The sequence below is a fragment of the Nerophis ophidion genome, linkage group LG04 (genome assembly GCF_033978795.1).
Source record: "Nerophis ophidion isolate RoL-2023_Sa linkage group LG04, RoL_Noph_v1.0, whole genome shotgun sequence".
Classification (NCBI taxonomy): Eukaryota; Metazoa; Chordata; class Actinopteri; order Syngnathiformes; family Syngnathidae; genus Nerophis; species Nerophis ophidion.
Genome location: NC_084614.1, coordinates 15,300,966 through 15,318,469, shown reverse-complemented (window position 1 = coordinate 15,318,469; position 17,504 = coordinate 15,300,966). Strand labels below are relative to the sequence as shown.

The 17,504-nt window shown below is 37.8% G+C and overlaps 1 protein-coding gene across 1 annotated transcript in view; it reads right to left on the bottom strand.

The window, feature by feature from the left end:
* Positions 1-1,630: 1,630 nt before the first annotated feature.
* Positions 1,631-17,504, bottom strand: part of LOC133550982 (Na(+)/H(+) exchanger beta-like) — a 34,736-nt gene continuing 18,862 nt past the window's right edge. Inside the window, exons 3-9 of the mRNA XM_061897199.1 lie at positions 17,145-17,395; positions 16,865-17,082; positions 16,594-16,787; positions 13,759-13,848; positions 13,607-13,677; positions 13,315-13,473; positions 1,631-1,946 (exon numbers count right to left, since the gene is read on the bottom strand). Of these exons, the coding sequence (XP_061753183.1) occupies positions 1,646-1,946; positions 13,315-13,473; positions 13,607-13,677; positions 13,759-13,848; positions 16,594-16,787; positions 16,865-17,082; positions 17,145-17,395 (1,284 nt within the window). The 3' untranslated portion in view covers positions 1,631-1,645. The remainder of the gene's footprint in view (positions 1,947-13,314; positions 13,474-13,606; positions 13,678-13,758; positions 13,849-16,593; positions 16,788-16,864; positions 17,083-17,144; positions 17,396-17,504) is intronic.

Sequence of the window (17,504 nt, the reverse complement as noted above, 5' to 3'; positions counted from 1 at the left end):
TTTCAGAGCAACCATTCTCTCGAGTGTCTGCTGGTTTTCACCCAAACAACATTAATAAGGGCGTGCTATGATGACAATGTGTTTAGCGCCCTCTACAACCGTAACAAACAGCTTACCAGCCCATTCACATGTTTGAGGCTTCTGCAGACATACATAAGCGACTGCAAGGCATACTTGCTCAACAGCCATACAGGTCACACTGAGGGTTGTGATATAAACAACTTTAGCACTCTTACTAATATGCGCCACACTGTGAAACCACACCACACAAGAAGAAAAAACACATTTCGGAATAACATCCGCACTGTAACACAACATAAACACAACAGAACAAATACCCAGAATCTCATGTATCCCAAACTCTTCCGGGCTACATTATACACCCCCGCTACCACCAAACCCCGCCCACCTCAACCGACGCACGGAGGGGGGGGTGGTAGTGGGGGTGTATAATGTAACCCGGAAGAGTTAGGGATGGATGGGATTCTGGGTATTTGTTCTGTTGTGTTTATGTTGTGTTACAGTGCGGATGTTCTCCCGAAATGTGTTTGTCATTTTTGTTTGGTGTGGGTTCACAGTGTGGCGCATATTAGTAAGAGTGTTAAAGATGTTTATATAACAACCTTCAGTGTAACCTGTATTGCTGTTGAACAAGTATGCCTTGCAGTCGCTTATGCGTTGAGTCAGCAGCTGCACACTAGATGTGGCGGGCCGGCACTCAGATAGCATAGTATTAAAGCGGACGCGACGACATGGTCGAGAGGACGTTCAAGGCATTGCAATCACGCCACGCCCTCAATATTGTTGTCCGGGTGAAAATCTGAGAATGTTATCCTGAGGAGATTTCTGGGAGAGGCACTGAAGTCCGGAAAAATGGGGGGGGGGGGGGGGGGGATCGGCAAGTATGCAGCTGAGCCACATCAGAGTGATCCAAGAGCCACATGCGGCTCTGGAGCCGCGGGTTGCCGACCCCTGTTCTAAGGCATTCTTTTAGCATTGTTCCGGTTTCACAAATTCCTCAGTAAAGTTTGTAAACAATTAAAGTGTATAAGTGAACATGAACAAAATCTTTCTATGTAGTGAACTCATTTTACGAGGTATACACAGTATCTGCGACTAATATTTCTTCATATATGGGGGAAAAAAATTCAAAAATTTAGTGGGTACTGCCTGTATAGTCCGGAAAATAGGGTATATTCTACCTACTCAGTGGCGTAATGGTCCTGAGATCGGTGGGGCGGCATAGCTCGGTTGGTAGAGCGGCCGTGCCAGCAACTTGAGGGTTGCAGGTTCGATTCCCTGCCGTTGGGTCCTTGGGCAAGACACTTTACCCACCTGCTCCCAGTGCCACCCACACTGGTTTAAATGTAACTTAGATATTGGGTTTCACTATGTAGAAGCGCTTTGAGTCACTAGAGAAAAGCGCTATATAAATATAATTCACAATTCACATCGGTAGGTTGTGAGTTCAAACCCCGTCCGAGTCATACCAAAGACTATAAAAATGGGACCCATTACCTCCCTGCTTGGCACTCAGCATCAAAGGTTGGAATTGGGGGTTAATTCACCAAAAATGATTCCCGGGCGTGGCACTGCTGCTGCCCACTGCTCCCCTCACCTCCCAGGGGGTGATCGAGGGGATGGGTCAAACACAGAGGACAAATTTCACCACACCTAATGTGTGTGTGACAGTCATTGGTACTCTAACTTTAATATATTCAATGACAAAATAGACTAATATCAAGTTATTTTGTCTAAGGACTAAATTTCCTTTAGAAGGGACACACGCAAAGTGTTTTTTTCTTAACGCGCCGATTTTGGCACATTTTTTTCCTACCCTCTGTCTGTTCTTCTGCATGTTGGATTGCAGCATCTTTCGCATTTCCTTCTCCCGACCTCTGGAGATGTTTGTCCTGCGTCTGGACGGCCCCTTGGGTTCCTCGCTCCTGAGGTGGACACATTAAAGCGCTCTTCAGAGAGGTCTGCTTTTTTTAGCTTGACATAACACAGCCTGTCCAGCAGAGGGCACTCATCCACAACAACAAAAAATAAGCACACACACTATAGCCCAGGCCTGGGCAATTATTTTTATTATGATTATTTTTTATATATTTGCCCAAATTTAGAGAAGAAAATGTGTCTCGCACAATAATGTCTGAGTGAGTGCTAAAAACGTTATGACATACCGCCCTTAAAAAAACGGAATGGAATTTTACATTTTTTTGACTGAATGAGACACCTAAAATGTACATGAAAATAAAGAATTGGGCAGTTACAATATTAACTAACTAAAGGAATAGAACTACCTCACAACAAACCTGAAAAGTCTAAAAGATTACTCTTCATTCACAATTGAAGTTAAAAAGTGGCTTTGGAGCAATCAAAGCTGCTCACACATGGGGCGGCATAGCTCGGTTGGTAGAGTGGCCGTGTCAGCAACTTCAGGGTTGCAGGTTTGATTCCCGCTTGTGCCATCCTAGTTACTGCTGTTGTGTCCTTGGGCAAGACACTCTACCCACCTGCTCCCAGTGCCACCCACACTGGTTTAAATGTAACTTAGATATTGGGTGTCACCATGTAAAGCGCTTTGAGTCACTTGAGAAAAGCGCTATATAAATATAATTCACTTCACAATAAGGTGGGCACTATGTTTGACACATCAACTTAATGTGTTTTATTTATCCATTAGAGCATTTTTGTTGTAAATTGTGAGGTGTGTCTGATAAAATCATGCTTGTTTTTACAAATGACAGATGTGAACAAGAGCATGTATTGACTTTGTGTGATGATGTAAATGAGGTGTGGTTGTATTGTGTATTAAGAAGTCATTTTATGTTTTAGGTTGATTGGCAACACTAAATTGGCCCTAGTGTGTGAATGTGAGTGTGAATGTTGTCTGTCTATCTGTGTTGGCCCTGCGATGAGGTGGCAACTTGTCCAGGGTGTACCCCGCCTTCCGCCCGATTGTAGCTGAGATAGGCGCCAGCACCCCCCGCGACCCCGAAAGGGAATAAGCGGTAGAAAATGGATGGATGGATAGTCATTTTATGACTTTTCTTAATTTGATTATATGCTACGGTATGATTTTATTGCATGATTTTTGTATTTAGGTAGCCAGGGACTGCAGATTCGCAGCCGAGTGTGAAGCGACCGGAATGAGAATCAGCACCTCCAAATCCGAGTCCATGGTTCTCTCCCGGAAAAGGGTGGAGTGCCATCTCCGGGTTGGGGAGGAGACCCTGCCCCAAGTGGAGGAGTTCAAGTACCTAGGAGTCTTGTTCACGAGTGGGGGAAGAGTGGATCGTGAGATCGACAGGCGGATCGGTGCGGCGTCTTCAGTAATGCGGACGTTGTATCGATCCGTTGTGGTGAAGAAGGAGCTGAGCCGGAAGGCAAAGCTTTCAATTTACCGGTCGATCTACGTTCCCATCCTCACCTATGGTCATGAGCTTTGGGTCATGACCGAAAGGATAAGATCACGGGTACAAGCGGCCGAAATGAGTTTCCTCCGCCGTGTGGCGGGGCTCTCCCTTAGAGATAGGGTGAGAAGCTCTGCCATCCGGGAGGAGCTCAAAGTAAAGCCGCTGCTCCTCCACATCGAGAGGAGCCAGATGAGGTGGTTCGGGCATCTGGTTAGGATGCCACCCGAACGCCTCCCGAGGGAGGTGTTTAGGGCACGTCCAACCGGTAGGAGGCCACGGGGAAGACCCAGGACACGTTGGGAAGACTATGTCTCCCGGCTGGCCTGGGAACGCCTCGGGATCCCCCGGGAAGAGCTAGACGAAGTGGCTGGGGAGAGGGAAGTCTGGGCTTCCCTGCTTAGGCTGCTGCCCCCGCGACCCGACCTCGGATAAGCGGAAGAAGATGGATGGATGGATGGATGGGACTGCAGATGGAATTTAGCTATTTAGCTACAGTATAATCTGGTACAGATTATACTTTAAACTCAATGTTTCTGTGCATTGTCCCTTCAAATAAAGACTAAATTAAAAAAAATAAAAACTATGAACAATAAAACACTGAATATTGACAACATATGAACGTCAAAGGGTAAAAAATAAACCCACCTACAATCTGATATATCACTAAGCTTTATAACTTTGTTGTAAAAAAAAAAATCTCTTCCACGTACGTCCCTGACACCCGTATTAACGAATTCCCGGATTTCCCATAATTCTTTCTTTTTTTTTGCACTTTCCCCGTTAAAAATTAAAGGGACATTTTTCCTGGTTGCACAATAACCACATTCATCCAAACTATTCCACTTTCAACTCATCCTGGACGTTCAAACTACCATTTTTCCACATTCAACAAATTTCCAGGAACTCACGTTTTTTTTTTATAACCTATTTCCACCCTTAAGTTTGATTACTCTGACATTTTTCAACCTATTTAAACCGTTCCACCATCAAAACACGCCTCATATTCAGGACAAAATCCAAGTTGGTTAATGAACTAGAAAAATTCCCGGTTTTCCCCAAATTCCAGGAATTTCTCAATTAAAAACTGTTACTAATTCAACATTTCTTGACCGACTTAAACAATTCCAACACCAACCAATCCAGCTCATTCATGCTCCTAATCATCAAAATTCCCACATTTCCAGGAAGTTCCCATTGAAAAAATGGGACATTTCTCCAAGTTGCACAATTCCCACATTCTTCAACCCATTCAAAGCATTCCCCCTTCAACACATTCAACTCATCCTGGACATTCAAACTACCATTTTTCCACATTCAACAAATTTCCAGGAATTCCTGTTTTTTTTGGTAACCTATTTCCACCCTTAAGTTCGACTACTCCTTTGACATTTTTCAACCCATTTCAAGCGTTCCACCATCAAAACATTCCTCATACTCAGGACAAAATCCAAGTTGGTTAACGAACTACAAAAATTCTATTTTTTTCCCGAAATTCCTCAATTAAAAACTGTTACTAATTCAACATTTCTTGACCGATTTAAGTAATTCCAACACCAACCAATTCAGCTCATTCAGGACATTCATGGCTTCAATCATCAAAATTCCCAAATTTCCAGGAGGTTCCCATTGAAAAAATGGGACATTTTTCCAAGTTGCACAATTCCCACATTCTTCAACCCATTCCCCTTTCAACACATTCAACTCATCCTGGACATTCAAACTACCATTTTTCCACATTCAACAAATTTCCAGGAATTCCTTTTTTTTTTTTGTAACCTATTTCCACCCTTAAGTTCGACTACTCCTTTGACATTTTTCAACCCATTTCAAGCGTTCCACCATCAAAACATTCCTCATACTCAGGACAAAATCCAAGTTGGTTAACGAACTACAAAAATTCTATTTTTTTCCCGAAATTCCTCAATTAAAAACTGTTACTAATTCAACATTTCTTGACCGATTTAAGTAATTCCAACACCAACCAATTCAGCTCATTCAGGACATTCATGGCTTCAATCATCAAAATTCCCAAATTTCCAGGAGGTTCCCATTGAAAAAATGGGACATTTTTCCAAGTTGCACAATTCCCACATTCTTCAACCCATTCCCCTTTCAACACATTTAACTCATCCTGGACATTCTAACTACCATTTTTCCACATTCGACAAATTTCCAGGAATTCCCGTTTTTTTGTTAACCTATTTCCACCCTTAATTTCGACTACTCTGACATTTTTCGAACCCATTTCAACCGTTCCACCATCAAAACATTCCTCATACTCAGGACAAAATCCAAGTAGGTTAAGGAACCAGAAAAATTCAATTTTTTTCCCGAAATTCCTCAATTAAAAACTGTTACTAATTCAAAATTTCTTGACCGATTTAAGTAATTCCAACACCAACCAATTCAGCTCATTCAGGACATTCATGGCTTCAATCATCAAAATTCCAGGAAGTTCCCATTGAAAAAATAGGACATTTTTCCAAGTTGCACAATTCCCACATTCTTCAACCCATTCCCCTTTCAACACATTCAACTCATCCTGGACATTCTAACTACCATCCATCCATCCATTTTCTACCGCTTATTCCCTTTCGGGGTCACGGGGGGCGCTGGCGCCTATCTCAGCTACAATCGGGCGGAAGGCAGGGTACACCCTGGACAAGTCGCCACCTCATCGCAGGGCCAACACAGATAGACAGACAACATTCACACTCACATTCACACACTAGGGCCAATTTAGTGTTGCCAATCAACCTATCCCCAGGTGCATGTCTTCCACATTCGACAAATTTCCAAGAATTCCTGTTTTTTTGGTAACCTATTTCCACCCTTAATTTCGACTAGTCTGACATTTTTCGAACCCATTTCAACCGTTCCACCATCAAAACACTCACATTTAGGACAAAATCCAAGTTGGTTAACGAAGTAGAAATATTCCCGGTTTTCCCGAAATTCCAGGAATTTCTCAATTAAAAAGTTACTAATTCAACATTTATTGACTGATTTGAAGAATTCCAACACCAACCAATTCAGCTTATCCAGGACATTCATGGTTTCAATCATCAAAATTCCCACATTTCCAGGAAGTTCCCATTGAAATGAATGGGGCATTTTTCCAAGTTGCACAATTACCACATTCTTCAACACATTCAACTCATCCTGGACATTCTAACTACCATTTTTCCACATTCAACAAATTTCCAGGAACTCACGTTTTTTTTTTGATAACCTATTTCAACCCTTAAGTCTGATTACTCCTTTGACATTTTTCAACCTATTTAAACCGTTCCACCATCAAAACACGCCTCATATTCAGGACAAAATCCAAGTTGGTTAACGAACTACAAAAATTCCCGGTTTTCCCCAAATTCCAGGAATTTCTCAATTAAAAACTGTTACTAATTCAACATTTCTTGACCGACTTAAACAATTCCAACACCAACCAATCCAGCTCACTCATGCTCCTAATCATCAAAATTCCCACATTTCCAGGAAGTTCCCATTGAAAAAATGGGACATTTCTCCAAGTTGCACAATTCCCACATTCTTCAACCCATTCAAAGCATTCCCCCTTCAACACATTCAACTCATCCTGGACATTCAAACTACCATTTTCCCACATTCAACAAATTTCCAGGAATTCCTGTTTTTTTTGGTAACCTATTTCCACCCTTAAGTTCGACTACTCCTTTGACATTTTTCAACCCATTTCAAGCGTTCCACCATCAAAACATTCCTCATACTCAGGACAAAATCCAAGTTGGTTAACGAACTACAAAAATTCAATTTTTTTCCCGAAATTCCTCAATTAAAAACTGTTACTAATTCAACATTTCTTGACCGATTTAAGTAATTCCAACACCAACCAATTCAGCTCATTCAGGACATTCATGGCTTCAATCATCAAAATTCCCAAATTTCCAGGAGGTTCCCATTGAAAAAATGGGACATTTTTCCAAGTTGCACAATTCCCACATTCTTCAACCCATTCCCCTTTCAACACATTCAACTCATCCTGGACATTCAAACTACCATTTTTCCACATTCAACAAATTTCCAGGAATTCCTTTTTTTTTTTTGTAACCTATTTCCACCCTTAAGTTCGACTACTCCTTTGACATTTTTCAACCCATTTCAAGCGTTCCACCATCAAAACATTCCTCATACTCAGGACAAAATCCAAGTTGGTTAACGAACTACAAAAATTCTATTTTTTTCCCGAAATTCCTCAATTAAAAACTGTTACTAATTCAACATTTCTTGACCGATTTAAGTAATTCCAACACCAACCAATTCAGCTCATTCAGGACATTCATGGCTTCAATCATCAAAATTCCCAAATTTCCAGGAGGTTCCCATTGAAAAAATGGGACATTTTTCCAAGTTGCACAATTCCCACATTCTTCAACCCATTCCCCTTTCAACACATTTAACTCATCCTGGACATTCTAACTACCATTTTTCCACATTCGACAAATTTCCAGGAATTCCCGTTTTTTTGTTAACCTATTTCCACCCTTAATTTCGACTACTCTGACATTTTTCGAACCCATTTCAACCGTTCCACCATCAAAACATTCCTCATACTCAGGACAAAATCCAAGTAGGTTAAGGAACCAGAAAAATTCAATTTTTTTCCCGAAATTCCTCAATTAAAAACTGTTACTAATTCAAAATTTCTTGACCGATTTAAGTAATTCCAACACCAACCAATTCAGCTCATTCAGGACATTCATGGCTTCAATCATCAAAATTCCAGGAAGTTCCCATTGAAAAAATAGGACATTTTTCCAAGTTGCACAATTCCCACATTCTTCAACCCATTCCCCTTTCAACACATTCAACTCATCCTGGACATTCTAACTACCATCCATCCATCCATTTTCTACCGCTTATTCCCTTTCGGGGTCACGGGGGGCGCTGGCGCCTATCTCAGCTACAATCGGGCGGAAGGCAGGGTACACCCTGGACAAGTCGCCACCTCATCGCAGGGCCAACACAGATAGACAGACAACATTCACACTCACATTCACACACTAGGGCCAATTTAGTGTTGCCAATCAACCTATCCCCAGGTGCATGTCTTCCACATTCGACAAATTTCCAAGAATTCCTGTTTTTTTGGTAACCTATTTCCACCCTTAATTTCGACTAGTCTGACATTTTTCGAACCCATTTCAACCGTTCCACCATCAAAACACTCACATTTAGGACAAAATCCAAGTTGGTTAACGAAGTAGAAATATTCCCGGTTTTCCCGAAATTCCAGGAATTTCTCAATTAAAAAGTTACTAATTCAACATTTATTGACTGATTTGAAGAATTCCAACACCAACCAATTCAGCTTATCCAGGACATTCATGGTTTCAATCATCAAAATTCCCACATTTCCAGGAAGTTCCCATTGAAATGAATGGGGCATTTTTCCAAGTTGCACAATTACCACATTCTTCAACACATTCAACTCATCCTGGACATTCTAACTACCATTTTTCCACATTCAACAAATTTCCAGGAACTCACGTTTTTTTTTTGATAACCTATTTCAACCCTTAAGTCTGATTACTCCTTTGACATTTTTCAACCTATTTAAACCGTTCCACCATCAAAACACGCCTCATATTCAGGACAAAATCCAAGTTGGTTAACGAACTACAAAAATTCCCGGTTTTCCCCAAATTCCAGGAATTTCTCAATTAAAAACTGTTACTAATTCAACATTTCTTGACCGACTTAAACAATTCCAACACCAACCAATCCAGCTCACTCATGCTCCTAATCATCAAAATTCCCACATTTCCAGGAAGTTCCCATTGAAAAAATGGGACATTTCTCCAAGTTGCACAATTCCCACATTCTTCAACCCATTCAAAGCATTCCCCCTTCAACACATTCAACTCATCCTGGACATTCAAACTACCATTTTCCCACATTCAACAAATTTCCAGGAATTCCTGTTTTTTTTGGTAACCTATTTCCACCCTTAAGTTCGACTACTCCTTTGACATTTTTCAACCCATTTCAAGCGTTCCACCATCAAAACATTCCTCATACTCAGGACAAAATCCAAGTTGGTTAACGAACTACAAAAATTCAATTTTTTTCCCGAAATTCCTCAATTAAAAACTGTTACTAATTCAACATTTCTTGACCGATTTAAGTAATTCCAACACCAACCAATTCAGCTCATTCAGGACATTCATGGCTTCAATCATCAAAATTCCCAAATTTCCAGGAGGTTCCCATTGAAAAAATGGGACATTTTTCCAAGTTGCACAATTCCCACATTCTTCAACCCATTCCCCTTTCAACACATTCAACTCATCCTGGACATTCAAACTACCATTTTTCCACATTCAACAAATTTCCAGGAATTCCTTTTTTTTTTTTGTAACCTATTTCCACCCTTAAGTTCGACTACTCCTTTGACATTTTTCAACCCATTTCAAGCGTTCCACCATCAAAACATTCCTCATACTCAGGACAAAATCCAAGTTGGTTAACGAACTACAAAAATTCTATTTTTTTCCCGAAATTCCTCAATTAAAAACTGTTACTAATTCAACATTTCTTGACCGATTTAAGTAATTCCAACACCAACCAATTCAGCTCATTCAGGACATTCATGGCTTCAATCATCAAAATTCCCAAATTTCCAGGAGGTTCCCATTGAAAAAATGGGACATTTTTCCAAGTTGCACAATTCCCACATTCTTCAACCCATTCCCCTTTCAACACATTTAACTCATCCTGGACATTCTAACTACCATTTTTCCACATTCGACAAATTTCCAGGAATTCCCGTTTTTTTGTTAACCTATTTCCACCCTTAATTTCGACTACTCTGACATTTTTCGAACGCATTTCAACCGTTCCACCATCAAAACACTCCTCACATTTAGGACAAAATCCAAGTTGGTTAAGGAACTAGAAAAATACAATTTTTTTCCCGAAATTCCTCAATTAAAAACTGTTACTAATTCAACATTTCTTGACCGATTTAAGTAATTCCAACACCAACCAATTCAGCTCATTCAGGACATTCATGGCTTCAATCATCAAAATTACCAAATTTCCAGGAAGTTCCCATTGAAAAAATGGGACATTTTTCCAAGTTGCACAATTCCCACATTCTTCAACCCATTCCCCTTTCAACACATTCAACTCATCCTGGACATTCTAACTACCATTTTTCCACATTCGACAAATTTCCAGGAATTCCCGTTTTTTTGTTAACCTATTTCCACCCTTAATTTCGACTACTCTGACATTTTTCGAACCCATTTCAACCGTTCCACCATCAAAACACTCCTCACATTTAGGACAAAATCCAAGTTGGTTAAGGAACTAGAAAAATAAAAAAATTTTCCCGAAATTCCTCAATTAAAAACTGTTACTAATTCAACATTTCTTGACCGATTTAAGTAATTCCAACACCAACCAATTCAGCTCATTCAGGACATTCATGGCTTCAATCATCAAAATTACCAAATTTCCAGGAAGTTCCCATTGAAAAAATGGGACATTTTTCCAAGTTGCACAATTCCCACATTCTTCAACCCATTCCCCTTTCAACACATTCAACTCATCCTGGACATTCTAACTACCATTTTTCCACATTCGACAAATTTCCAGGAATTCCCGTTTTTTTGGTAACCTATTTCCACCCTTAATTTCGACTACTCTGACATTTTTCGAACCCATTTCAACCGTTCCACCATCAAAACACTCCTCACATTTAGGACAAAATCCAAGTTGGTTAAGGAACTAGAAAAATAAAAAAATTTTCCCGAAATTCCTCAATTAAAAACTGTTACTAATTCAACATTTCTTGACCGATTTAAGTAATTCCAACACCAACCAATTCAGCTCATTCAGGACATTCATGGCTTCAATCATCAAAATTACCAAATTTCCAGGAAGTTCCCATTGAAAAAATGGGACATTTTTCCAAGTTGCACAATTCCCACATTCTTCAACCCATTCCCCTTTCAACACATTCAACTCATCCTGGACATTCTAACTACCATTTTTCCACATTCGACAAATTTCCAGGAATTCCCGTTTTTTTGGTAACCTATTTCCACCCTTAATTTCGACTAGTCTGACATTTTTCGAACCCATTTCAACCGTTCCACCATCAAAACACTCACATTTAGGACAAAATCCAAGTTGGTTAACGAAGTAGAAATATTCCCGGTTTTCCCGAAATTCCAGGAATTTCTCAATTAAAAAGTTACTAATTCAACATTTATTGACCAAATTGAAGAATTCCAACACCAACCAATTCAGCTCATTCAGGACATTCATGGTTTCAATCATCAAAATTCCCACATTTCCAGGAAGTTCCCATTGAAATGAATGGGACATTTTTCCAAGTTGCACTATTCCCACATTCTTCAACACATTCAACTCATCCTGGACATTCAAACTACCATTTTTCCACATTCAACAAATTTCCAGTAACTCACTTTTTTTTTTTGATAACCTATTTCCACCCTTAAGTTTGATTACTCCTTTGACATTTTTCAACCCATTTAAACCGTTCCACCATCAAAACACGCCTCATATTCAGGACAAAATCCAAGTTGGTTAACGAACTAGAAAAATTCCCGGTTTTCCCCAAATTCCAGGAATTTCTCAATTAAAAACTGTTACTAATTCAACATTTCTTGACCGACTTAAACAATTCCAACACCAACCAATCCAGCTCATTCATGCTCCTAATCATCAAAATTCCCACATTTCCAGGAAGTTCCCATTGAAAAAATGGGAAATTTCTCCAAGTTGCACAATTCCCACATTCTTCAACCCATTCAAAGCATTCCCCCTTCAACACATTCAACTCATCCTGGACATTCAAACTACCATTTTTCCACATTCAACAAATTTCCAGGAATTCCTGTTTTTTTTGGTAACCTATTTCCACCCTTAAGTTCGACTACTCCTTTGACATTTTTCAACCCATTTCAAGCGTTCCACCATCAAAACATTCCTCATACTCAGGACAAAATCCAAGTAGGTTAAGGAACCAGAAAAATTCAATTTTTTTCCCGAAATTCCTCAATTAAAAACTGTTACTAATTCAACATTTCTTGACCGATTTAAGTAATTCCAACACCAACCAATTCAGCTCATTCAGGACATTCATGGCTTCAATCATCAAAATTCCCAAATTTCCAGGCGGTTCCCATTGAAAAAATGGGACATTTTTCCAAGTTGCACAGTTCCCACATTCTTCAACCCATTCCCCTTTCAACACATTCAACTCATCCTGGACATTCTAACTACCATTTTTCCACATTCGACAAATTTCCAGGAATTCCCGTTTTTTTGTTAACCTATTTCCACCCTTAATTTCGACTACTCTGACATTTTTCGAACCCATTTCAACCGTTCCACCATCAAAACACTCCTCACATTTAGGACAAAATCCAAGTTGGTTAACGAAGTAGAAATATTCCCGGTTTTCCCGAAATTCCAGGAATTTTTCAATTAAAAAGTTACTAATTCAACATTTATTGACCGATTTGAAGAATTCCAACACCAACCAATTCAGCTCATTCAGGACATTCATGGTTTCAATCATCAAAATTCCCACATTTCCAGGAAGTTCCCATTGAAATGAATGGTACATTTTTCCAAGTTGCACAATTCCCACATTCTTCAACACATTCAACTCATCCTGGAGATTCAAACTACCATTTTTCAACATTCAACAAATTTCCAGGAATTCCCGTTTTTTTTTTGGTAACCCATATCCACCCTTAATTTGGACTACTCCTTTGACATTTTTCAACCCATTTCAAACATTCCACTATCAAAACCTTCCTCATATTCAGGACAAAATCCACTTATTTGAGAACGACTGCCCCGCCCTGACACTTACGCCACAATCAAAGGCGGCCTGAAGGCGATGCCGCTCTCCACCATCATCATGGCCTCCTTCATCTCCATCTTGTTGTAGAAGGAGAGCAGCTGCGGTTCGCTGGAGCGATCGCCCGCAATCAGCCACTTCTTCATGTAGGCCTTGTTGAAGCGGCTCAGCCTGAGAGGGCCACAAAAATAAAATCCGCATTTAAAAACAAAACATTCAAGAGGTAATCAGTCCGTTGTTCAAGAGAAGATCTTAGAATCCAGCTTCTCCACGTCCGTGGTATTACGGTAATGACCAATCATACTTGTCTTTCCAGTGATGATGTCCGTAATGGCCGCAGACGCCCTCAATTCCCGAGAGGAGATGATCCAGGAACTAAAGACAGAAAGCGCGTGTACCATCTGCTCTGTATTGTATATTACATTTTAACCAGTTCGGTGGTTCTTGTGACATCACCTGTGTGTGAATCTCCTCGTTAATGGAGCCGTCGCCTTCCTTCTTCTTCTTTACTTCCAGAAGCTCCACCAGAGGCCTGATGGTCATCCCCTGGTGGAGACAAAATACAACTGAGGCTTGGCATGTGTGCCTTTCACACTTGAACCGATACGGTGCCAATTCCTGGTACCCAGGAATCAATACCGGTATTAATATTCGGAGTAAAAATGTATTGTATAGTACAAATAATACATATACATATTTTGATAAATATTTATATTATGGTACAAATAATACATGTACATATTCTCTGTAGATATTATTGTTATAGTACAAATATTCAAAGATATTATAGTAATACATATATTTTAGTAAAAATAATACACATACAAATTCCAAGAAACTATTAATAAATACAAGTATTTTAGTACAAAAAATACAGATAAATATTCTAAATAAATATTAATTCAATAGTAAAAAATAAAATATAATAATATTCGGAGTAAAAATGTATTGTATAGTACAAATAACATATACATATTCTAATAAATATTTATATTGTAGTACAAATAATACATGTACATATTCTCAGTAGATATTATTATAGTACAAATATTATATGATATTATAGTAATACATATATTTTAACACAAATAATACACGTACAAATTCCAAGAAAATATTAATAAATACAAGTATTTTAGTACAAATAATACAGAAAAATATTCTTAGTAAATAATAATTCAATAGCACAAAATAAAATATAATATTCGGAGTAAAAATATATTGTACAGTACAAATAATACATATTCTAATAAATATTTATATTGTAGTACAAATAATACATGTATATATTCTCCGTAGGTATTATTGTTATGGTACGAATATTAAAAGATATTATAGTAATACATATATTTTAGTACAAATAATACACATACAAATTCCAATAAAATATTAATAAATACAAGTATTTTAGTACAAATAATACAGATAAATATTCTAAGTAAATATTAATGCAATAGTTCAACATAAAATATAATAATATTTGGAGTAAAAATTTATTGTATAGTACAAATAATACATGTACATATTCTCTGTAGATATTATTGTTATAGTACAAATATTAAAAGATATCATAGTATTACATATATTTTAGTATAAATAATACACATACAAATTCCAGGAAAATATTAATAAATACAAGTATTTTAGTACAAATAATACAGAAAAATATTCTTAGTAAATATTAATTCATTAGTACAAAATAAAATATAATAATATTCCGAGTAAAAATGTATTGTATAGTACAAATAATACATATATGTACATATTCTAATAAATATTTATATTTTAGTACAAATAATACATGTACATATTCTCCGTAGATATTATTGTTATAGTACAAATATTAAAAGATATCATAGTAATACAAATATTTTAGTACAAATAATACACATACAAATTCCAAGAAAATATTAATAAATACAAGTATTTCAGTACAAATAATACAGAAAAATATTCTTAGTAAATATTAATTCATTAGTACAAAATAAAATATAATAACATTCCGAGTAAAAATGTATTGTATAGTACAAATAATACATATATGTACATATTCTAATAAATATTTATATTTTAGTACAAATAATACATGTACATATTCTCCGTAGATATTATTGTTATAGTACAAATATTAAAATATATCACAGTAATACATATATTTTAGTACAAATAATACACATACAAATTCCAAGAAAATATTAATAAATACAAGTAATTTAGTACAAATAATACAGAAAAATATTCTTAGTAAATATTAATTCAATAGTACAAAATAAAATATAATAATATTCGGAGTAAAAATGTATTGTATAGTACAAATAATACATATACGTATTCTAATAAATATTTATATTGTAGTACAAATAATACATGTACATATTCTCTGTAGATATTGTTATAGTACAAATATTAAAAGATATAGTGATACATATATTTTAGTAAAAATAATACACATACAAATTCCAAGAAAATATTCATAAATACAAGTATTTTAGTACAAATAATACAGAAAAATATTCTTAGTAAATATTAACTCATTAGTACAAAATTAAATATAATAATATTCCGAGTAAAAATGTATTGTATAGTACAAATAATACATATAAGTACATATTCTAGTAAATATTTATATTGTAGTACAAATAATACATGTACATATTCTCAGTAGATATAGTTATAGTACAAATATTAAAATATATTATAGTAATACATATACTTTAGTACAAATAATACACATACAAATTCCAAGAAAATATTAATAAATACAAGTATCTTAGTACAAATAATACAGATAAATATTCTAAGTAAATATTTATTCAATAGTACAAAATAAAATATAATAATATTCGGAGTAAAAATGTATTTTTTGGTACAAATAACACATATACATATTCTAATATTTATACTGTAGTGAAAATAATAATTGTACATATATTCAATAGATATTATTGTTATAGTACAAATATTATATGATATAATAGTAACACATTTTAGTACAAATAATACACATAAAAAATCTAAGAAAATATCACTGAATGAAAAATACATATAAATATTCCAAGTAAATATTCATTTAATAGTACAAAATAAAATATAATTACATTCTGAGGAAATATGTATTGTAAAGTACAAATAATACATATGAATATTCTCAGTATATAATCACATTACGGTAAGAAAATGTAATTGTTTCACATGATTGAAGAAATGTTAAGTATAAAAAAATATTTTTTGCATATCTTACAGAAACGGTGTGGTTTTCTGTAAAACCAAAAGGGGAGCGGGTCCTCTCACCTGAACAAAGACGGTGAAGAAGATGACGGTGATGATGGCGGTGAGGAACAAGTCCTTCATCTTGTTGGTCAGCAGGAAGCCCAGAGAGAAGGCGATGGCGCCTCGCAGGCCACCGTAGGCGACAATAAACTGCTCCTTCTTCGTCAGCTTGATGATGCGGAACTTGTTGATGACGAAGGTCAGGCCGATGACGCCTGGAACACAAGCGAGGACGGGGAGTTACACCTCTGAGGAGGCATCCGCCCAGACAACCCGGGTCGGTCTCCCTCACCCAGCACTCGGGAGACCAGGCACAGGACCACGGTGACGACCACGAAGGTCCAGTTCCAGGCGTGGGGCCCGGCCACGGTGGAAACGCCGAGGAAGATGAAGATGAGCGTTTCGCTCACGCTGCTCCACATCTTCATGAAGTACTTGACGGTGGTGTAGGACTTGTGCGAGATGTTGGCCTCCACGTACGGACGCATCACCACGCCGCACGCGATCAACCTTCAAAAACAACTTACTAAAAACGCCGCACGGCGTGAAGAAAGAAAAGAGTCAGCACTCACGACATGATGCCCGACAGGTGGAAGACCTCGGCCGACAGGTACGCCATGTAGCTGTAGAGGAACACGAAGAGGGGCTCGATGACGCGCGAGTGCGACGTGAAGCGGGACGTGAAGGCGCCCAGGACGCCGTAGATGGCGCCCACCATGATGCCCCCGCAGGACACCACAAAGAAGCACAGCACCCCCAGGAGGGCGTCGGCCACTGTCACCACGCCGGCGTGGGAAAACTCCTCAAACAGATGGTACAACACCTGCACGCAAAAACGGGGCACAACATCTTCAGCTTTAAACCGTGATCCCATCTACCATTCATTGGGGATTTGTTCCGGCGGAAAATCTAATTGTATCACATGATTATAC